The sequence below is a fragment of the Girardinichthys multiradiatus genome, chromosome 22, assembly GCF_021462225.1.
Source record: "Girardinichthys multiradiatus isolate DD_20200921_A chromosome 22, DD_fGirMul_XY1, whole genome shotgun sequence".
NCBI lineage: Eukaryota > Metazoa > Chordata > Actinopteri > Cyprinodontiformes > Goodeidae > Girardinichthys > Girardinichthys multiradiatus.
The window spans coordinates 23,298,963-23,322,451 of record NC_061814.1 but is presented as its reverse complement, the minus strand read 5'-3'; the positions used below and the strand labels follow the sequence as shown (position 1 = coordinate 23,322,451).

Here is a 23,489-nt window from a genome sequence, read left to right as displayed (position 1 = left end):
AAGTTGACTGCATCATCTACAGACCTGTTGGCTCTGTAGGCAAATTGCAGGGGGTCCAGGAGGGGGTCGGTGATGTCTTTTAGGTGTGAGAGCACAAGGCGCTCAAAGGACTTCATCACCACAGAGGTCAGGGCGACGGGTCTGAAGTCATTAAGCCCTGACATGTCTCCAGTGAGGTGTTAAAAATGTCTGTGAAGACTGGAGACAGCTGATCAGCGCAGTGCTTCAGGCTGGCTGGTGAAGAGTTTGTTGACGTCCCTCTCCTGGATGGAAAGAGCCGTCCCCGGCGAGGGTAGGGGGCTGGTGGGGGGAACTTCAGGGTGGGGGTTGGAGGTGCCAAGGCCCCTCTTGAGGTTGGGGAGGTGGGGGTGGTGGATTGTGGCTGCAGCTGTTGGGGGGTGTCATGGGGGATGGTTGCAGGACTGTTCCTTTGTCTTTCAAAGCGGCAGTAGAACTCGTTCAGGTCGTTGGCGAGGCGTCGGTCGTTGATGGAGTGGGGGGCTTTCGGCTTGTAGTTGGTGATTTGCTTGAGCCCTTTCCAGACAGACGCAGAGTCGTTGGCTGAGAACTGGTTTTGGAGCTTCTCAGAGTACAGTCGTTTGGCCTCTTTCACTGCCTTGCCAAACTTGTACTTCGCCTCTTTGTATATGTCTTTGTCCCCACTCCTGAAGGCCTCTTCCTTATCCAGTCTTAACCTTCCGAGTTTGGCTGTGAACCAGGGTTTGTCGTTGTTGTAACTCACCCTGGTGCATGATGGTACACAGCTGTCCTCACAGAAGCTGATGTAGGAAGTCACAGCCTCTGTGTACTCATCCAGACTGTTGGTAGTAGTCCTGAATACATCCCAGTCTGTACAGCCTAAACACGCCTGGAGATTCTCCACAGCCTCAATGCTACACTTCCTTGTCGTCCTCACAACAGGTTTGCAGAGCTTTAGTTTCTGCCTGTATGCAGGAATCAGGTGGTCCATGATGTGGTCGGATTGGCCCAGTGCAGCACGTGGGACGGCGTGATAAGCGTCTCTGATGGTGGTGTAACAGTGATCCAGAATGTTGTTCTCTCTGGTCGGACATTTTATAAACTGTCTATATTTGGGGAGTTCGTGGGTGAGATTACCTTTGTTAAAGTCGCCAACGACGATAGCTAAGGAGTCCGCGTTGGTCCGCTCCACACTCAGTATCTGGTCGGCGAGCATGCGCTGTGCGACCTGCACGTTAGCTTGCGGCGGGATGTAAACACCGAACAGGATGAACGAAGCAAACTCACGGGGGGAATAGAAAGGCTTACAGTTTATGATGAAGGATACCAGGTCTGGAGAACAGTGCTGCTGAATCACTGTCACGTCGTTGCACCAACCACTGTTGAGGTAAAAACAGATTCCTCCACCTTTCGCTTTGCCGGAGAGTTCCGTGTCTCTGTCCGCTCTGTAGAGATGGAATCCTGCCAGCTGCAGCGCAGAGTCCGGTATTAATCCACACAGCCACGTCTCCATGAAGCACAAAACTGCCGATGAATAAAAGTCCCTGTTTTTCCCCAGCAGCAGTTGTAGTTCCTTTTGTTGGGAAGTGAGCGCACATTAGAGAGAAATATTCCAGGTAACGACGTTTCACCGCGTGAACAAAGGTGAGCGCACCTTTGACCAGAATGTCCAAAAATTCCAGAGCAGTAGGCAGAAAAGTGGGAAATAACTCCTCTGGTGTAGTAGCCCTGATGTTCATGAGTTCTTCTCTGGTGAGAGAGCTCCGGGTACTATCACAGAAGACCGTTTTAAAGCAAAAAACAAAACAAAACAATGCGCACCAACATGCCGAGGCAACCATCTGCGGCGCCATCTTGTTTGAACACCTCATAGTGTACTCTATGAAGGATTTTATATTGTATTAATTGGAAACTGGGGTTACTAGTCATTTTAAAAGTTCTTAAACATATCTGAGACCAGAATGTTTGGTCAAAGTTGACTGATGAATCTGCCTCCCATTTGGTTTAGAAAGAGATATTGATTTATCTTAGACAGTGTCCTGTATATTTTAGACAGTAATTTGGGGGCGTTCAGATTATGAACTCTAATAAACTTGATGGCATTTGTAACCCAACATTATTGGGCCTAAATTTATTTTTTATTATAGATTTATTTTGTTGATATTCTAAAAATGCATTCTTGTCCATCCTATATTATATAATTAAATGTGATAAATCGGAGGAACTTCGACTTAAATTCCTTTGAATATATGTTCCAGATATTCAATTCCTTTACTCCTCCAATCTTGATAGTTTATCATATTATTTTTTGTAGGAGGTCAGGGTTGTGAATGCTGGAGAAAAAGTAATTCGTCATCTGCATAAAGACTGATTTTATGTTCAATATTCTTGCATTTTATGCCTTTAATATCTTTACTGCCGCTAGTGGTTCAATAAAAATAGCAAATAATGAGGAGGAAAGTGGGCATCCCTGCCTGGTGCCCCTCTGAAAACAGAAACTGGAAGATGTTTGGTTATTTGTCCTGATACATGCTGTTGGGGAACTGTATAATATTTTTAACCTGTTTATGAAAGAGTTACCAAAACCAAATTTACTCAAGGTTGCAAACAAGAATTTCCTTTTTCTGCATCAAGAGATAACATATTAGTCTCAATGTTTTTACTGTAGGAAATATTAAATTGAGTAATCTGCATGAATTTGTGGACGAATGTCTCCCTTTTTTATAACCTGTTTGGTCAGAATGTATAACGAGAGTATAACCTTGGCACTCATAACCTTTTCCTAGTCTTTTTCCAAGGGCTTTACAGATTATTTTGAGATCAACAGAAATACTGGTTCTTTGCCTGGTTTTAACAGGAGAGTGATGTTGGCAGAATTTATATTGGGCGGAAGTCTGCCATTTTCCTTGGTTTCCTGCTGCATTCTGTGGAATGTTGGAGCTAAAATATTCCAGAATTCTTTGTAGTAATCCATTTGGGCCTGGAGCCTTTTTATTGGGCATGCGTTTGAGGGCTTTCTGGATTTCAGCCGATGTCAATGGTACATCCAAGGCCACTGCTTGACTATCCAATAATTTAGGGAGTGCTACTTAATCCAGAAAATGTCAGTGTCATTATCTGACGGGTCTATCTGTAGTGCGTATAAAGCTTTGTAAAAATCTTTGAAAATGTTGTTTATTCTTTCAGGATCATAAACTGTATTCCATGTGAAGTCTTTAACAGCAAATATAGTTGTCGTTTCTTTATTTTATTTTAGCTGGTTAGCTAAAAAGCTACCAGATTTACTGCCATGTTCAAAGTTTTCTATTTGAAGTCTTTGTACTAAGAATTGTTTTTTTTTGTCAGTAATTTAATTTAATTCTAGTTTTGCTTTACATAGTTTGCCCAGCATTTTCTCTTGCTGGGAAGCTTCTAACAATTTAATGATTTCTTCTTATTCCTGAATACGTTTGTTTTCTTTTTTATTCTTATGAAATGAAAATGAGATTATTTTACCTCTCATCACTGCTTTCCCTGCCTCCCAGAGAACATATGTTGATGTCCCAGGAAGGTCATTACACTCTTCTTTAAAACATTTGATAAAATCTTCATCCATTAGCAATGATGTATTATAGCTCCAGCTTTTGCCTTGTGGGTTTTCTTTCCTATTTACTAGTGTTATAGAGACAGAAACATGATCACTGACAGCTTCAGGGTGTATGTTAGTGTCTGAGATGTCAGTCAACAACAAGGTGCTGACTAAGAAACAATCCAGACAATAGTAGTACTAATGGACATGTGAGAAGACAGTATATCCTCTATGGTTAGAATGAAAAGATCACCATGCATTGCAAAGTTCATAATTGCTCATGTACTGTTTAACTATATTTATTTATTGCCAACTCCTGTTGTACTCAACCTGTCTTTTTCCTTATTTGGAATAAAGTTGAGATCACCCCCAAGAAGTGAGCAATCCAAGTGCAGAAAAAAAGTATGGACGAATAGAGGGTCATCAACATTTGGGTCATATCAAAATCAGAATATATATGAGCAATACATAACTTTTGGTTATATATAGATATTTGTATTATTATAAATCTACCTTCTGGATCTGTAACTGTGTCTAATACTATAAAGTTAAGATTTTTGTGAATTAAAATTGCTACTCCCCTTTGCCTAGAGTTATAGCAGGCAGAAAACAAATTAGGAAACAGGTGATTTAAGATTATTTGCAACTGTGGCAGATTTATGAATCTCTTGTAATAAGACAACGTCTGCCTGTAGTCTTTTAAGTTGGTTAAAAATCTTTAACTTTTTCTCTCTGCCGGCTCCATGCACATTCCATGTGACAAACCTTAGTGTGCCCATAGTTGTGCTTGTGTAGTTAAAGTTGGACTGCACGTGTCACCACAGAAATAGATAGGCCTAAGTGAAATTATAGTCAGTGATTGGGCTTGCCTGATGTAAAGTCCAGAAGCAGACATATAGCAGAGAAAATGACAGAAAATTAAGAAGGTGGTGGGGGTAGGAGGGGGTGAGGGATATATGGTTATGTTAAGAAATATTTGTGTGTGGGTGTGTGTGTGTGCATGTTTGTGTGGGACAGAAAGAAAAAAGAGTGATAGAGAGGTATGGTAACAGACAAAATGAGAGAAGACAAAAAAGAGTGGATACCCAAAAGCCCAGCCTTGGCACCACCCACATCAAACAATGCAAACATCGTATTGAACTGTGCTTTACATTAGATTACAATTGCCAGTTATCTAACCTCTTATCTAACCAGTGTTGCATGTTTTAGAATAACCTGCTGTTGCTCCTAATAAAGCCTCCCTTTTTTATATGTTTCCAGGCTGCAAAATTCCCTTTTGCTTCATTCCTCTTGATTAGCCCCTCGGGCCTTTTACGACTTTTATTTTGACAAATGAGCCTGGGGCTGAGAGGTAAAAAGCATTGACAACAGTGTTGATTAACAGTGGCCATTAGCTAGTGAAGGGGAAGGAAGATTTTTTTTTTCACATTGAACCGTTAAATAAAAGCACAAAGGCTAAGGATTAAAGATGTGGATTTTCCTACTGCTGCTTGTTAATGAAGTCAAAGAGTAAAGCACAGTGTTACTGGAAAATAAGGAGATACAGTATCTTTCAAAAGTACACATTTGGTCTTGTTAAAACCACAATGTATTTTATTGGGATTTTATGCTACAAAAAAACTAAAAAGTACAAATTAATTATGGAATTAGTTTGTGATGGTTTTTACATTTTTTTAATAAAAATCTGAGACCTGTGGAATGGATTTGTATTCAGCCACCTTTTGCTCTGATACCCCTAAATAAAATCCATTGCAGTGAGCTGCCTTCAGGTATTACCTTATTAGTAAATAGTCCACCTGTGAGCAACTTAATTACAGTATAAATACAGCTGTTGTTTGAAGGCCTCAGAGGTTTCTTAGAGAACATTAGCAAACAAACAGCATAATGAAGACCAAGGAACACAACAGACAGCTAAAAGTTAGTTAAAGTTAAAGCATTTGGAGCAGCCGCAGAGATCTACAGCTAAGGTTAGAGAAACTGTCAACAAGAAAACTATTATTTCTATCCAAACATGGCCTCTGTGGAAGAGTAGCAAGAAGAAAGCCATTGTTAAGAGAAGTCCTTCAAGTTTTCTACAAGCAAAAATGTAGAACAGTATGCTCTGGTCAGATAAGACCATAATTAAATGTTTTGGCCTCCATACAAATAAATGTGTTACAGAAAATTCACACTGCACATCCCCCTGAACACATCCTTATTAAAGTTGATGAGAAGAAGGATGGAGCTAAATACCGGGCAATCTTGGAGGAAAAACGGTTAGTCAGCAAAAAACTTGAAAATGGGGTGGAGGCCTAAATTCAATTGAGATTCTGTGGCACGGCTTAAAACTTGCTATTTACAGATGCTCTTCATCCAGTCTGACTGAGCTTGAGCTATTTTGCTTAGAATTGTGGGGAAGAGACATAGCTGCATGTGCAAAGAAGGTGTACAAAGTATTGACTCAAGAGGACTGATCTACAGTTTTGCAGACCAATGTTTATTTATACAAAAACGTATTTTGTAAAAGAAAAAATATATATTTCTGAATGTTTAATGTTGGTAGAGACGTGTGCTAATAGATTTTACAGACTTTTATTTAAAAAAAAGACACTTTACCATTGTGCCATTTTGTGTTAACCTAAGACATTAAATCCGAGCAAAATACACAAAAATCTGAGGTTGTACAGAGCAAAATGTGCAGATGTTCAAGGGGTGAAATACATTTGCAAGACACTTTTTTGTGTGACATTTTCTCTGTCAAACAAATACAGCCATGACACGCTTCGTGTGTCCCACCCACCGACTTGTCCTTGGGTTCGAACATTGCTGCAGTGATCAAATGGCCACTGTTTGGACAGCAAAGGAGAGCTGATTCAGTCTTCACATCATCCCATGTGAAAGCTGTTGCCAGCCCTCTGTCTAACTCACCCTGACAGCGCTTATTTAATGTTTGTGCTGAGTTTTCAGCGTTGTTTATTAGAGCACAACCCACATGAAGCCTGGAAGGGTCAAACTGCTGACTCCGGGGAGGTGGTTCTTTTCACCTCTACCTGCACACACCATGCCCCCAACATCGCTGCACCATCACTGGGAAATGCCTCCCTTGACCTCCGGGCGAAAGGCAATTCCTGCGATGCTTTTTGTCAGCTCCTCAAATCTCAAACCTGTTCTGGCTGCAGTGGCACTAACAGGAACAGGCAGATCACAGCGGAAACCGGAGCAATGCTTATCTCACCCTGAATGCAAACAAACAAGGTTCAGCTTGGAGACAACATGGCTGCTCTGAGATGTGTGCGGTCTGTTTTTGGATGTTTGATTCTATTGTGGGAAAAGCTTTGATTCGGTAGAGTTGAGCATCAATGCTCTCAGAGCTGGAGACAACGCCTCAGTCCTTACCAGCAGCCCAGTTTACACTCGACATCACATGAAGAGTTAATGCTGCTCAAATACAGTCCAGCGTTCCTCCAAAGGCAGTGACCTTTCTTTTATATGCACAGATTGATTTGTTTTGTTGCCATCTTGTGTAATTGTACTGATCTCTGAAAGCTCTACAACATAGAGAAAAGCTTGTTGCGACGTCTCCAGCTTCCCTTAATGGATCTTGTTAGCTGAGGTCAAAGTCTTCTCTGTCGGGGGTTATGGTGAAGAAATACAACCTTCCCTCTGGACCATGCCGAAGGGCCATGGAGTGATAGAACACAGGCCATGATGATCCGTGGGGTGTTGCCTCTCCCTAACTGCAGGGTTAAAGCATCCAAATTCTCCATGAAGGAAACTGATTTATTTTCCCCAGTGGTAGGCGTGAGATCTAAATTTAAAATGATTTAAGAAGCCTAGAGTTAGAAAACCATTTGCACTTCCATTTGTTAGCCTCTGAGCTGTTTTCAAATCAAGGGCAAGTCTCTGAATCATTAGACACAGATGACTGCCTTTTTTGCTGCCTTTAACTAGCACATTTCTTCTACCAACTCATACATTGTGGGACAAACTTTGTGCACTTAACTGACACATTTTAGGAACCTGGGTAAGCTTTTATTTAGAGCTTTCAAACAGATAAATTAACCATTTTTACAAGTGCTGATTGGTATTTAGACTCATGTCTTTTGATGTTCTACATAAAATTTGAGGCTTAAGCTGGTGTAAACAAATTCATATAGGCCCCCGTAATGACTGGCATGGCTGAAAGATTTGACTGCATTATTGCATCTGGAGAAGATGAAGGTAATGAGAGCTGTCTCTCAACCAAAGAGACCCTATTCTCCTCGGTCTCTCCTGGCTTATCTTAATCCTGTGGAGTGGAGTGAAGTGGAGAAGAGGGAATGGGTGCAAGTCAGAGAAAATGCGGCAGAATCAAAGAGACAGTGGGTAGGTGTAATAAGGAAAGAGAGCTGGCATAATTATGAGCTGGAATAATAAGGGATTTGTTCTTATACATCGCTCTCAACATTTATTGACCCCAACTTATTGACCACCTCAACTTTAGTGCAGTACCATAACTATACACTGAAAATGTAAAGAAAACCAAAACCATTTAATATGACATCCTTTTCTAGTAAGGACGAGAATTTCAACATAACCCCATAATTAGTCATTTCTGACATCGCCATTGCCACCTGTATTTGCAAAAGTAACAATGCAAGTGTACTATGTGACTGTGGAACAGTGGAAAGGGTAGTTGTCTTGCAATCTAAAAGTTGTGGGTTCAATTCCAGCTTCCTACTGCCACATTGTTATGTGCCCCTGGGCATAGCACTTAATCCCAAATCGGCGTGAGGTAAATCTTGCACTCTAGACTGAAGTCATCCACAATCTAGGTCAAGTATTTCCTGCTCATTTTGTAGCTGGAGGCAGGTGGCTGCTATACCTGACAGTGGTTCCACTTTGGGTGCCCCCCTCCTACACCTGCCACCCAGTCCAAGTTTTAAATAGGACATTGAACCAAGCTGAAGATTTAAAACGATTTGTTGGTTTCCTTCACTTATCAGCCAAGGAAGGGTAGCCATGGAAGTTATAATAAAGAAGTATATTGTCTCTTTTGTGGTAATTACCCCTGTGAGAGTAATGAAAGTGACTAAAGGAAGGAGGCCTGGTAGCCGTCACTTGCACAGGCTCCATTGCTGGTACATAAAACTGCTTTCAGCAGAACCAGAACCAAGACATACATTTTCAATACTTGTTAATCAAAAACATTCTGCATAGGGCATGGTGTTGTATAAATTCCCATCTGTTGATTTATAGTCCTGAAAGACTGGTTAGTCACTATTGTGTTAGGCAAAGACTGTAGGATCATGGAACCTTGCCCACGAATGTGGTTTGGTTGTTCCATGTTTTGTCCATGAAATGCCAAGTGGCTCTTCTTTGAATCCAAACAGAAGAAGTAAATATTTAATGTAAGAGGAACGAACACTTTCATGTTATGAATATATTATAAAACTGAATTCCTTCTAATATGTACTAATTTATGTGGCTTAAACTTTCTAAAGATGTTGTGGTCCCAACCTGGCATATTTTCATGTTTGATCTTCTATCTGCTCTCCACTACATTGATCCTCCAACCTCTGTGCTGCACGATAAGTTCATCTTCCATTTATATTTGGATGTTGCTCTTTACAGAGCACCGTCATTGATCAGTGCAGGTTCGACAGCAGGGAGCCAATTAGGGCGATAGCTTCAATCCTTGTAGTTTTCCGCTTGTGGAAAACGCCTCAACGGCCTGTTGTGTGCAAGGTAATGAGGCCTTGACTTCAGCTGCTTTACTTGTTATTCGCTTAGTCACTTATTGACAGAGAAACAAGCCCGTTTGTCTGTCTGTATTCAGGAAAGAAGCTCATTAAGGTGTTCTGAGGGCAATTGGGGATCAAGGTTAAGACAGGTAACTTCTTGATAGGGTTGTTTTGTTGCTGCCAGAGTTGCTACTCCCCAGATTCACTGACTGCTGGTGTTTGTTAACATATTCTAGAAAATAGCATTTCAAAACCGCTCATTAAATAAAGATAAGCAAGAATAAACTACTAACACCTTTTAATTGAGTATTCTGAAGATCAGATGGTCTATTTTCTGACAGTGAGATAGGAAAACATTTTGACTACTTGTTCATATTGTAGACGTAGTGATTTATTTTAAACATTTTCTTTTACATTTTTTCAGAACAATACCTTTTGAAGCAAAAAAACAGCAAATCCAGGAATCAGTTTCATTCATTTTAAAACTTCAAAAAGCTGCCAGTGTTCATGCTGCTGCTTTTTTCCACTCCTTTGTCTGTCTGTCTGTCATACTGTACCATAATAACCACTCTGAGACATGCTTAAAATCTTGCATTATTAATTATTTACCACAGTTTTTCACTCTGAAGTGCATCTTCCTGCCGTTGGATGTTGTTATAGTAGAATTATGAATTCTGCCACAGCCTCTATGGCTCAGAGGTCCAGACAAGCTTGAAGATACTTTCTATTTATGTTGTAAGTAGAGATGCCCTGATTAGCATTTCTATTTGTCTCCCACACAATGCAATCCATTTACGAATAGAAACTTGACGATACCAAGGCCAACCAACCTAACCAAGTCTATTACTCAATAGAAATAAATGCCAAGTATATGTTGTAAAGTAACACACTACAGTGGATCAACATTAGATTACCGTATTTTCCGCACTATAAGGCGCACTTAAAAACCTTTAATTTTTTCAAAAAATGACAGTGCGCCTTGTAATCCGGAGCGCCTTATATATGGATCAATTGGTTAATTGGTTGATCCATACTGGTTGTACACGGCGCTCTGTCAAAATGTTTCAGCACGACTGGTAAACTACAAAGCCGCACCGCTTGCAGCATTACGGCTACTGTAGTCAGGGGCGTCGCCGAAGTAATAGCGGTAAACACCTGTACTGTGCTTACTCCTAGTCCAACACCACTTGTGTGTGTATAACGTTTGAATGTACTGTTGCAGGAATTGCCTGAACTATATGTGATTAGAAGCTCAGTGTGTGGGGTGTATGTTTTGTGTGTGTGTATGGAAGATGTTGACATTACTCCTCCGGACAGAGGTGGCGCTGTGTGCTGCCGTAGCTGAGAATCAAGAGTGAAGGAGTGACGTCAGTATTATTGTGTGTGTGGGGTGGGTAGAGACGGCGACCGGAGCAGCGGTGTATGAGTCTGTAAGCCCTGTGTTTTTACGTGCTGCAAAGTCATTAAAAAGAACCCCGAATCTCATCAACAACTCAGTGTTTTGTTGCTGTTTCTTCATGCTCAACTCAGCAACGTATGAGTGAGGGAGTTAACCCCGAGGAAACTAGTAACTTCGGCCCTGGAGAAAGCGTCTCCCCTGTGTCATCAGACTACGGTCAGGGGACAGAAACAGGAAAGCTTAACAGTACTAACGTTTGATTTAGTGCATCAAACTGTTTCTTTTACGTGTTTACTGAATCAGGGAAAAGTTCCCTTTCACGTTTTAACTAACGTTTGATTTCAACTTCAACTTCATAGACTCCATAGAGTCTATGAAGTTGAACCCCCGGTCAAACGTTTGACTGCAGTAGCTTCTATTCTATGCGCCTTATAATCCGGTGCGCCTTATAGTGCGGAAAATATGGTATTTATGTTACATGAGTGAGTCTGTGGGTGCAGTTTGTATTACATTTATTGCATATGCAAGTTCACCACTGGTTGCGCCACTCTTTCAGAAACTGCTTCTTATTTGGTGTTGTGTGTTAAAGCTTAGAGAACCCCTGTTTATTACATAAAGCAAACACACAATTCAGTTTGTCTAGTTATTTAGATCCCTTTTAGATAGTTAGCCGGGGCATGACTATATTTTCAAATACCTATATTCTAAACCTAGGTCTCAACCTTTAAAACACCTTTGAATGCATTGGACAGTATCTCTTCAGGTAATGGATTTTTACTTTTATTTCAGAATTTAGCTGTTTGTTTTTGTACTTTATAAATATCAATTGTACGTTACACAAGTAGACAAAATTGGGAAAACTTATTAAAGTTTTATTTTGTCCCAAGTGTTTCTGCAGGACACTATGTTTCGTCAGTAGAGTTAACTCAGTTGAGAAACATACTGTGAGAATGTGTCTTTAGTATTTGCTTTTAAAGATTTGTCCAACATACAGGTATAGTCCTCAGCAAACCTCTGTCTTGCTCTTGCTGGCTTGTTTTCACACAAAGCAGTTTGCTAAAGGGTTTGGCTAGCTTTAGCATGTTTAGTTTGTTTTTATGACTTGTTGATAAATTGGCTATTTTTCAGCGCTGTTCTATTTAAGTTACAGCAAGGTTGCCCTTTGACTTTTTGAAATATGCACATTTGAATGTTATATTTAATTTAACATATTTATTGCTTACTGCTGCAGCTGTGCTTAGAATAACTTTTTCCTACATGAGCAATTTCTAGCTATCACAGACACATTCATATGACACAGTCAGACTGTAGCTGCATCAGTCTGTTTTATTATCAGTATCATTGTAAAGGGTGAAGAATGCTTAGATTGTTTTGGAATACCCAGATTCCTTAGTCCAAAGGGCTTAAGTAGAAGGCGACTGGACATTTTACCTTGGTAATACATCCTCCAGAAACTAGAAGTATAGCTGTCTTCTACTAAAGCACTTAGGATTGTCATGTCATGGATGACTACTGAGGATGAACAACAGATACCAAGAGTTGAATTTCAGTCTGGGACACTAAATATTAAAGAAAGCCTTAATCAGAACCAGCAGATACCTGTTGCAGGCTATCTATGGTGCCAACCACAGCCAAAGCTTCAGATCAAACTGACGATTAATGATTGCCCTAAATGGACATATGGGCATATGGCCATATAAACATGACTGCTGCCCAAAAATAAATGCCCATTTTTAATGTATGACCCAACAGATAAGCAGGAAGAGCATCGCATGGATGTAATTTAGAAAAACCCACAGTGGCGTGATAGTTAGTTTTTGCCATGTGCTGTTGTAGTATATGCAGAATGTCCTTATTGTACATATAGCAATACCTGATAGTGTGTCACTTTGATTTCTGTTTGTTGTGCCACTGTTAATGTCTGAATGTCAGCAGGCACATAGAAGCAAATTTGCCTGGTGTATTAAATAGCCCGACTTGAAACAAACTCCATTTACACCTAATTTTCCCCCAAAAAACATCGACATAAGCTGGTATGTTTCACCATAGTAACAAGCTATCTCTAGGTTTGTGTGAGCAAAATGATTTAAATATGTCGGGAGTTAAACAGTTTTTGCATGTGCACGTGTGAGATGTGGTGGTATCCACCTTAATAACATCACACTGTCATTGTCCTGAATTTGACTGCTACATTTTAATAAATTCTTTTACTACTTACACTTTTATATGTCTTTGAATAAAGGTTTTCCCGTTATAACAATAAACATTATTTAGAGGAGCAGCCAGGAGGCCCATAGTAACTCTGGAGGAGTTGCAGAGATCCACAGCTCAGGTAGGAGAATCTGTGGACTGGACAGCTATTAGTTGTGCGCTCCACAAATCTGGCCTTTATTGAAGAGTGGCAAAAAGCAATCCATTATTAGCAGTTTGCCACAAGCTATGACACACATAACTTGCTGAAGGAGGTGCTCTGGTTAGGTGAGAACAGGACTGAACGTTTTGGCCTACATGCAAAATGCTTCGTGTTGAGGAAACCTAACTCTGCACATCACCCTGGACACACCATCCCCAAAGCAAAACATGATGGTGAGAGCATCTTGCCATGAGATTGCTTTTCTTCAGCATAGACAGGGAAGCTAGTCAAAGTTGTTTTGAAGAATGATAGAGCTAATTACAGGGCACCACTGGAAGAAAACCTGTCAGATGCTGCAAATGTCTTGAGAGTTGGATGGAGATTCAGCACCTAGCAGGACAATGACCTAAAACATACAGCCAGTGCTCCAATACAATTGTTTAGAATGTAGAATATCAGTGTGTTAGAATTAGGGCTGCAAAATGTATCATAATATGATTATGTGCAATATTCATATCGCAAAGGATTGTTTAGAGTGTAATAGTTTTTGGCTCATACATATTCCAAGTGTTAGGAACTTACGTTTTACAAGTTAATGGAAGATTTAGCAAGTTGGACAGAGTCTCACGGCAGCAGATGCTCACATTGGACACAAATGACATTGCCCAAAATACTGAAAGCCAGAGACTGATGGACGCACGGATGAGAAAGAGATGAAAGAACGTGCAACTGATATTGCTATCTCAATATATATATTTATTTATATATAATGTATTTATATATAATAGTTTTGTGAGATCTTCTACTATCGTGCAGCCAAAGCTACAATGGCCATGTGAGAGTTCAGATCTAAATCTAATTGAAAATGTGCTGTTGGTCTTTAACATAAAAGCCCAGTAAAAGACAATGAGGTTAGTGGCTATTGCATGACAAAAAGTAGAAAAGTTTTAAGGGGTCTGAATACTTCTGCAAGGCACTGGAAATATGGTGAAAAAAATTATAGAAGCTTTGTTTACTGATGCACATGAGTTATTGTGGCATGAGCACAAATATTATTAAGAAACAGATTTTGTTTGTCTGAACCCCTTTTGTATAGCTCATAAAGAAAACTTCCTGAAACCTGAAGATTGTAAGATTTGTCTCTTTCTTGGGATTGAAAAAGCTCATGGAGCTGAAGCTACTGCATGAAAATGAAGAATAGTCACACAATTGTTCTTTTCTTCATTCTGTTGTCATGCTATTTCCTTAAATAATAAATAAATAGAATGTATGTATAAAACTGAAAGATGTTACGGGTTGACCTTTCAGTCACTCACAATTCACTGCATCATCTATTTTTACCCATGCCCGCTGAGGTTTGTAATGCCATATGAATGGAAGAAGTTTAGTCCAGCTTCATGAATCAGCAGGACTGTACATTCAAGATATTTCTTTCTTTTATTTTCCCTGCAGATGTAAGGAAGTAACACTAAAGCAAATTTATTGTTCCTTCTGTTCTTTTTTTGTTTGGGCTAAGAGATATGGAAGGATGTGGGTCTTAGACGGCAAACGCTGCCAGGCTTACATTAGGGTTTTACGTATCACTGTCGTATTATCTCTGCCAGCTGAGGGGATGTCACAATTGGGAAAAAAAGTGGAGTTGGACTTCAGCCATTTGGTGGAGAGATCTTGTCCTGTTATGCAGATGGGTCAGCTGTCCGAGGGGGATGAAGAGAGATGTAAACCAGCTGCCTTTTATTCCTGTTTTCCACCTGGTGTCCACGAATTTTCACAAAGAGTCTAATACAGAGGGACTCATAGGATTCTGCAGATTGATGAACTTTTAGTTTCTTTTGGATATTCATAGTCACACTGATTATGGCTTTGTTCTTTTGTACAACCTTGAATTATTTTTCCATGATAGAACTTAACTTTTAAACCTCAGCTGTTTTGGGGATTTTTTTTTTCTACCAAGCCAAAACTTATAATGTGGTCAAGACTGCCATAGGAAGATAGGGACCTACAGTATAAGTAAATAACGCTCCAGCATTGACTCTCTATGCCTCTGATACTGTTGAATACACAATTTGATCTCAAGCCAATTCAGGCTGCCACCGATATTTTGACAGGAGGAAAAAACATCACAATCTGGAAAAAACACATATATTACACATCACACAAGTGTTACTCAAATTTTGTAGCAATGACCAGATAATAACATTTCCTGATCTCATGATATCCTATGCTGGCATTCAGTGCTGCCGTTTAATGCATCTGCACAGCCATTCGGTAAAACCTTACACATCCCAGCACATGATGACCTGCACGCATGCAATGTACATGCAACATGGTACAGGGGAGATGCATGCTGGAAGTATAGCCACAGCTACTGCCCCCCTTGTTATATCCTGATTTACCTAAAAGATAAGTTTAATCTCCCTAGCTAAACCCTGGCCTGATTACTGCTAGATCTGTAGATTCAAGAAATCACTTAAACAGAATCTCTCCGACAACATGAAGTACGATATAAGATCTGAAAAAGCAACACACCATGTCCAGATCTGAAAAAAAAACAAAACAAGAACAGATAAGAAACAATGTCATCAGTCTAGAAAAGCTAATAAAGCAATTTCTAAGTCTTTGGGACTCCAGCCAACTACAGTGAGAACCATTATTTACATATGGTGTAAACCTGGAACAGTTATGCACTTTACCAGAACTTAACAAATAATTCAGATTTCCCAAAATTATTTGAAGACCTCAATGATGAGTCATCCATGGCGCTACAAAAGGACCCATAACAACATTTAAAGCACTGCAGGGCTCAATTGCCTCAGTTAAGGTCAGTGTTTATCATTCAATAGTAAGAAAGAGATTTGGCAAAAATGACAAGCATGCAGATTTCCAAGGTGAAAACTTCTGCCTACCATAAAGAGCACAAAGCCACATCTTACATTTGGCAAAAAGCGTTCTCATTATTACCAAGGCTTTTGGGTAAATTTTCTGTGGACTAATGAGACAAAAGTGTAACATGTTAGAGGGCATGTGTCCTGTTACATCTGACTGAAAACTATGCTATGCTAACAGTCTGCACTGATGACGTTTTGCTCACCTCAGCATGCTGAATGCCTAAAGTGACTCCAGCAGCAGGGCAGTAATTAATTCAGCTTGTAATTATTTGACACCTTTGAAACCAGTTGGCTTGTCTTCCTCTGCCAATATTGTGGTGAACAGGAACATAGACTAAGACAAACAGACTGTTAGTAGAGCATTGAATTTTTAGACCAAGATGGTAAGGTGATTATTAATTATGGGGAGAAAAATAAAGGGTGACATCTTGCCAAAAGTGACATATTCTGTGCTAAGGCAGTCACACTCTGTACATTAAGCACTCTTCATTCTAATATACATGCAATATATGAAATAGGGGTGCAATGTAAGTGACACAAGTTCTTCGTAGATGTGACAGAACTTGGTGTTTTACAAAATCTTCTTCATTTCCTTGTTTTGAAGACAAATAATTTGTTTTTAGATATGATTAAATAGATAAAACAAGATAAAAAAAAAAAATGTGTGACAACAGATTTACAAGGAACAAAGCAACCTGAAAAACGTTTTACAAAACACAAATATGGATGTTTAGTTTCTATTCTGGTGTGTTTTCTAGCTGCTTGTGCTGTTTTTTTGGATATATTTGTTTATGTTACTTGTGCTTTCTGGAATAGTTTTTTACAATATTTTCTACTGTTGTATTCTCCACCTCAGTGCCACAACAAAATGTGATCACAGTATTCACTTTATTGCATATGGAGATTTACTGGCCTTCCAATCATCCTCTGTCCATGATTTTGTTTGGAAATGAATTTATATGGACGCTGTCCTGATCAGCTGTAATATAGTCTGTGGCCCTAAATGAGACATATAGTAGTCCGGGCAAACACAATGCTTTGGGATCAGCAATACATTAAAGTTCACCTGAACAGTACCATCCTCTGAGAGGCGAATGACTTTCGTTATTGTTTAACTGTATCCTCTCTCCTTTGTTTTCTACAGTAATATCTGCGAAAAGGTGGTATGTGTGACTTTTCTTTACCTGGTAGTGATTAGTTTATACCATTTCACCTCTTTATTCTATGTGGATCTGTAAACCTGACCTATGCATGGATTAAACAAATGCTTATGTAATGTTGTGAATGAGTATGTAAATAGCCTCCCACTTCCCTGTATGCTGTAACCCAGTGAAGGTCTGTAACCCAGGGACACAGGGGTAACTCTGGCGTGTTATGAGTCTCACTACTTTCACATCTCACAGGGTGAGCCTATAAATAGCCTCCCACACTGGAACAGTGTTTTCCCGAGCGATGAAATAGAAAGCCAGATGAACAGCTGCGTCAAAGCCAAGTTCTGTTAGATCAGCTGGGTCAGATGGGCATGACCCCCTGTCTCTCCATCTTTTACTTTTTTATCATTCAGCAACTGTCCTCCCACTTTCTCTCTTTTTGCATCATTTATCTGCCTCCTGATGTGTTTTAATTTGTCACTTCATCATTACATCTGCCGTCTTTGCATTATTGCCATGATGGCTTCTCATCATTGTCTTCTTGTCCTTGTCTTGCAGATTTTGCTCTGTCAGTTCCCTTTTTTGTCTTCCTTCTGGTGTCAAGGATTTTTTTTGTCGCTGTCTTGCAGATTATTAGTAGGCCTCCCCTGAGTATCCTCATAATTAGTGCAGTCCTAATATTAACAATGCTCATCTGTGTTGTTATAAAAAAGATTCCCTGAAGAAGGCAGATGAACTAGATAAAGTCGATTTAAAACTGGAAATTCAAAACATGTACAACAGACTGAGCTGTACAGGTGTAAAAGCAAAAGCTAATCAGGTCATTTGGTGGATTAATAAGATTTCAAGACAAATCATGAATTTTAGTATTTTTCCGCAAAGAATATGCAAGTGAGTACGAAGATTCTGTAGTCAATCAAGCAGGAATTGCTTTGCATTGTCCAGACCTGAAAGTTAGCCCTTCATTGACACTTCAGTGATGTTTAGTCTGATAGTCGGATAGTTAACCTTTCAGCTTGGACTCCTGCTTTACTTGCACTGCTTTACTTGCACAATGATCACCTGCACTGTTGTATTGCTCTTGCATCTTATACTGCTCCATATTTACTCTCACTCACTTAAAACTGTGCACATATATTTATATTATATTGTAGATATGTTTATACTGTTTAATTTGTACTGTATTGAACCGACTACGCCAAAACAAATTCCTTGTATGTCCAAAAACATACTTGGCAATAAAGCTTTTCTGATTCTGATTCTGATTCCCATTCTGATATAGTTTAGTTACAACAGTGTCGGTTACTTGGCGGTTAAACTCATGGAGTGGTTACGTGCTGCAGTAAAGACTCTGAGCAGCTCTTCAAAAACAAACTAAGTCTGTCACTAAAAGTTTATACCCTGCGATCTCCTGCCAAGCATCTTGGAAGTAGTTTTTCTCTCAGCAGTGGGGTAAGGTGTAGTTGAGCTGAAGAGCCTGCTATCTGCAGCTTATATTACAGTTAACTGCGACGGCTGGTTCTTGTTCTGTCACCAATGTAAAAATCCCCAAAAAGTGGCTATAAGTAATAAAATTAATTACTGCTTTACTGATTTTTTTTTTTTTTTTTTTTTGTCTTTTAGCTTGAATTTATTCCCATAAAATGTAATTTTTGAACCTCAGTAAAAACAGGCTGCTTTCAATGAGATACATTCAAAAGTGACCGGATAACATTTTTGGTTTTAGGAATGTAAACGCTTCTTGTGAATGATGATAGAAAGAAGATGGTTATTTAATCAATGAACAGTGAACGGTAGTGAAGACTATCATCTTCTACAAATAATGTCAAAGAAAAGAAAAATTAACAGAACCTGAAATTTGCTTGCAAAAATATCCTCTGATTGTGGCTGCTCCCCATCTCCCCCCACAGTTTGCCAGAACCTCTCCGACAACATGAAGTAGGGTAAAAGATCCTGAAAAGTAACACTCCATGTCGAGATGTAAAGAAATTGAAGAACAGAGAAGAGATGATGTCATGAGTATAGAAAAGCTAAGTAATTTCTAAGTCTTTGGGACTCCTGTAAACTACAGTGAGAACCATTATTTACTTATGGTGTAAACATGGAACAGTAGTTACCCTTCCCAGAAGTGGCTGGTCTACCAAAATTACTTAAAGGGCGCACTGACAGGTCATTCAAGATGTCACAAAAGAACCCAGAACAACATTTAAAGCACTGCAGCCCTCCCTTACCTCATTTAAGGTCAGAGTTCATAATTCAAAAGTAAGAAAGAGATTTGGCAAAAATGACAAGCATGCTGATTTCCAAGGTGAAAATCTGTGATTGTCTTGGGCTGCATTGCTTCATTGCTGCATTGCATCTATTTTCCCATTATTGAATCAGAAACACTGACCTTAACCGAGGCACGTGAGGCCTGCAGGGCTATAGAAGCTATAGTTCTCATCTGTCCTTGAGTTTCTTTAAATTGCAGGATGATGTGTTGCTTGAGCACTTTTAGCCTAATTCATGTTGTCAGATAAGTTCTACTTAAATGATGTATTGATCCCAGAGGTCTGGCAGTAATCAGGCCTGGGTGTGCCTTGTGAAATTTAACTTCCTAAAAAATGTAGTTAATAATCAATTACCGTATTTTCCGCACTATAAGGCGCACTTAAAAACCTTAAATTTTTTCAAAAAATGACAGTGCGCCTTATATATGGATCAATTGGTTAATTGGTTGATCCATACTGGTTGTACACGGCGCTCTGTCAAAATGTTTCAGCACGACTGGTAAACTACAAAGCCGCACCGCTTGCAGCATTACGGCTACTGTAGTCAGGGGCGTCGCCGAAGTAATAGCGGTAAACACCTGTACTGTGCTTACTCCTAGTCCAACACCACTTGTGTGTGTATAACGTTTGAATGTACTGTTGCAGGAATTGCCTGAACTATATGTGATTAGAAGCTCAGTGTGTGGGGTGTATGTTTCGTGTGTGTGTATGGAAGATGTTGACATTACTCCTCCGGACAGAGGTGGCGCTGTGTGCTGCCGTAGCTGAGAATCAAGAGTGAAGGAGTGACGTCGGTATTATTGTGTGTGTGGGGTGGGTAGAGACGGCGACCGGAGCAGCGGTGTATGAGTCTGTAAGCCCTGTGTTTTTACGTGCTGCAAAGTCATTAAAAAGAACCCCGAATCTCGTCAACAACTCAGTGTTTTGATGCTGTTTCTTCATGCTCAACTCAGCAACGTATGAGTGAGGGAGTTAACCCCGAGGAAACTAGTAACTTCGGCCCTGGAGAAAGCGTCTCCCCTGTGTCATCAGACTACGGTCAGGGGACAGAAACAGGAAAGCTTAACAGTACTAACGTTTGATTTAGTGCATCAAACTGTTTCTTTTACGTGTTTACTGAATCAGGGAAAAGTTCCCTTTCACGTTTTAACTAACGTTTGATTTCAACTTCAACTTCATAGACTCCAATGCATTCCTAACGTGCGGTTGGCTCTATTCAATAGAATTCTATGTAGAGGAGACCTTACCATGAGAATGAATGGAGTTATCAGAACGCTGGTTTGTAGTGTATTAATAAAGTTTGACTGACTGACTTATCTGACTGTTTTGTTGACATTCTCTTTAGCACAGCTCCATCTAGTGGATGCATAACGCAACCCCAGTCAAACGTTTGACTGCAGTAGCTTCTATTCTATGCGCCTTATAATCCGGTGCGCCCTATATATGAAAAAAGTTCTAAAATAGGCCATTCATTGAAGGTGCGCCTTATAATCCGGTGCGCCTTATAGTGCGGAACATACGGTACTGTTTCTCAATGTGCTACATTGTGTGGATAGCGTTTTTTCTTTAATAAATTAAATCAACACTTGAAAAGTGTATATTGTACTTACTCATGTAATCTTTTTCTGATACAGTATAAACATTTATTGGATGACCTGACACATTTAACAACAGAAGAAATTTGTAAAAATACTTTTTCAAATCACTGTATAAACTTTCCCATCTGGTAGATAATTAGGATTTTGATTTTGGTTCACAAGCAACTTACATGTCAGCTTGAGAAGCAGAAATTAAATAGGTAACAAAAATGTTATTTTGAGATCATTTTAAGTCCTAAAAAGGAAATGATTACAATTAAAACTCTTTTTAGTTTTTAAGACCCTGCAGAAACCTTGATAAAGCACGAGTAACTAAATTATCCACTGGAGCAAAGATAGACCCTAAGGCAGAAGGAGATAATGATCTGATGACTAAGTTGGGCTTTTTTAGGCCCAGTTTATTAGCATTGTTATGGGGTTGGAATGAAATTAGGAAAATGGCAGCTGTGACCATGCCATGTCATTATCAAATGTAATCCAATTTAACCCAGCAAGCTCCTTGATATGGACAGAACACTCTCTTGGGCTCATGTGTAACAGCTCTGTGTTTATGCCCTACAGACACAGAGTTTCTTTGTTTTCACTACTTGTGTTGAATGTTCCCAGAGATCAACTAGGTGGTCCTCTGTTGGTCAATTTTTATAGTCCTCTGGCTTGAAAATGCTGTTGAAAAGTCAATCTAAGCACAGGTTTTTTTGGTTTACATCAACACACAAAAAAAAGTCATAGTAAAAAGTTGTAGTCTTTTGGCAACCAACATTTTGAAACAATTTGCAGCATTGACAGAGCAGACATTCTGCTTTGATGGCTACTTGTCCAAGGTTATTGTGAAGAGTGGCATTGTAAGATATGTTTTAAGTGCAACATGTGCATCCTAAGAGAATAATGGTCTGCATTCAGTGTATCCTTTCAGTGTATCAATAGGTTGCTATCAGAGGGTTAAGAAATATTTCAGTTCCAGGGGTTCTCTTTGGAGGCCATCACCAAGGCCCAGTCACAGTTTTTATGAGGGACACATATTGTACACACAAACCTCTAGGTATGTTTGTATCTGTTTGTAATTGGAGGAATTCAATGCTTCAGTGGCTTCAGAACACACGGAAATCTACTCATTAATTTTTTGTTGCCAGGAGCAGAGGGAAGCTGAATGCCTGCTAGTGTCAAGTCAGGAGTCAGTGAATGGCTGGAGAGGAACAGCTGCATACAGTGACTCTGCCAAACATAGCGTGTCAACGAACTGCAATAAAACTCTGCTCAGTCATTAGGATGCAAGCTGGAATGTTGAAATGCCTGCATGACATTAGGGATGGTTAATATAAAGACCAATCGGTGCAGCTCAACTAGAGCAAGATACATTTTGTAATTATTTTTAAATCATACATGCATTTGAGCTCAAGTTTTTGGCATCTGGCAGATGGAAGTCGATATAGCATGATCGCTGTCCTTGCAGCATTTATGAAAATGACTTGATTTATTTATGATTGTTTTTGTTCCAGGAGGCTCAGAAGGTGAATAACCCTGCCAACAACCTAACGGCAGACAAGACAACAAAAGGTCCTGATGAGAAGGAGGAGGTAGTGGCCAGCGAAGTGGGATGGATGACTTCAGTCAAAGACTGGGCTGGTGTTATGATCTCCGCTCAGACACTCACTGGCAGGGTCCTGGTAAGTTTCTCTACTTCACACGTGAATAAAAACATCAAATCCAAAATCAACAATGCAGGTCCACTAGAACGTTATCTGGATATTTTTTGTGCAAACTGAGGTCATGTTTTTTGGTTCATGGATACTGGACAGTGCTCAGCTGTTCGTTGATCTCCGCTGTTTTGATGGTGCAGTTCCGCAAACTGTAACTGTTTTTATACATGTGTATGTGTGAGTGTGTGGGCCTATGTTAATATTCATGGCAGTTATTTGGTCAAAACTAGGCCTATACAATATGGTGTTGGTTCATTAGTTTAGAATGTGTCACCTGAACCTTTCTGTTGATTTTCAGATCACCTCCCTCATCCCACCTCATCTATCTACACTGTATTGCCATACGTATTTGTCATGATTTTTAAAGCCGACTTAACCCACATTCAGAGACTCTCCGAGAACTTTATAAAAGGAATAGGTTTTTATTGAAAGATTGATCAGGAACAACAGGAGCGACGAGTCTAATCTTCCTTACTGTGAAAACACAAAGAGAAAAGATAAATAGCTGAACCTCAGAAACATGAACCAACATAAACGTATCTTACTGGAGATTCTGGAATAACCCGCCAGGGAGAGAATAAATGTCAGGAAAGGAGTTCAGCTTGCCATGCACAGACTAGATCAGGAAGTAGCCTTAGCCACTACGGAGGACTGGAACAGATCAGGCAGGATTCACACCTGGAACAGGTAACAAAGCAAGTTAGAGTTCGCAACAACAGATCCTTCAAAAGATATCCATGGTAAAAATCATGCAAAGATTTCAGAGCTGGCCAGAAAGTACCACGGAGGCAAAAACACTCAGGCGCCGAGGTGTTGGCAACCTTCCTCTATATGCTTCCCAGCTGATGAGTAGATGCACAACACCTGTCGCCTCAGGAACACTC

The 23,489-nt window shown here is 39.8% G+C and overlaps 1 protein-coding gene across 19 annotated transcripts in view; it reads left to right on the top strand.

Annotated features, from left to right (window-relative positions):
- Positions 1 to 23,489, top strand: part of kcnma1a (potassium large conductance calcium-activated channel, subfamily M, alpha member 1a) — a 230,144-nt gene that overhangs the window by 46,284 nt on the left and 160,371 nt on the right. For all 19 annotated transcript variants that reach the window (XM_047352359.1, XM_047352356.1, XM_047352353.1 and 16 more), the window contains exon 2: positions 22,405 to 22,572. In XM_047352359.1, the coding sequence (XP_047208315.1) occupies positions 22,405 to 22,572 (168 nt within the window). The remainder of the gene's footprint in view (positions 1 to 22,404; positions 22,573 to 23,489) is intronic.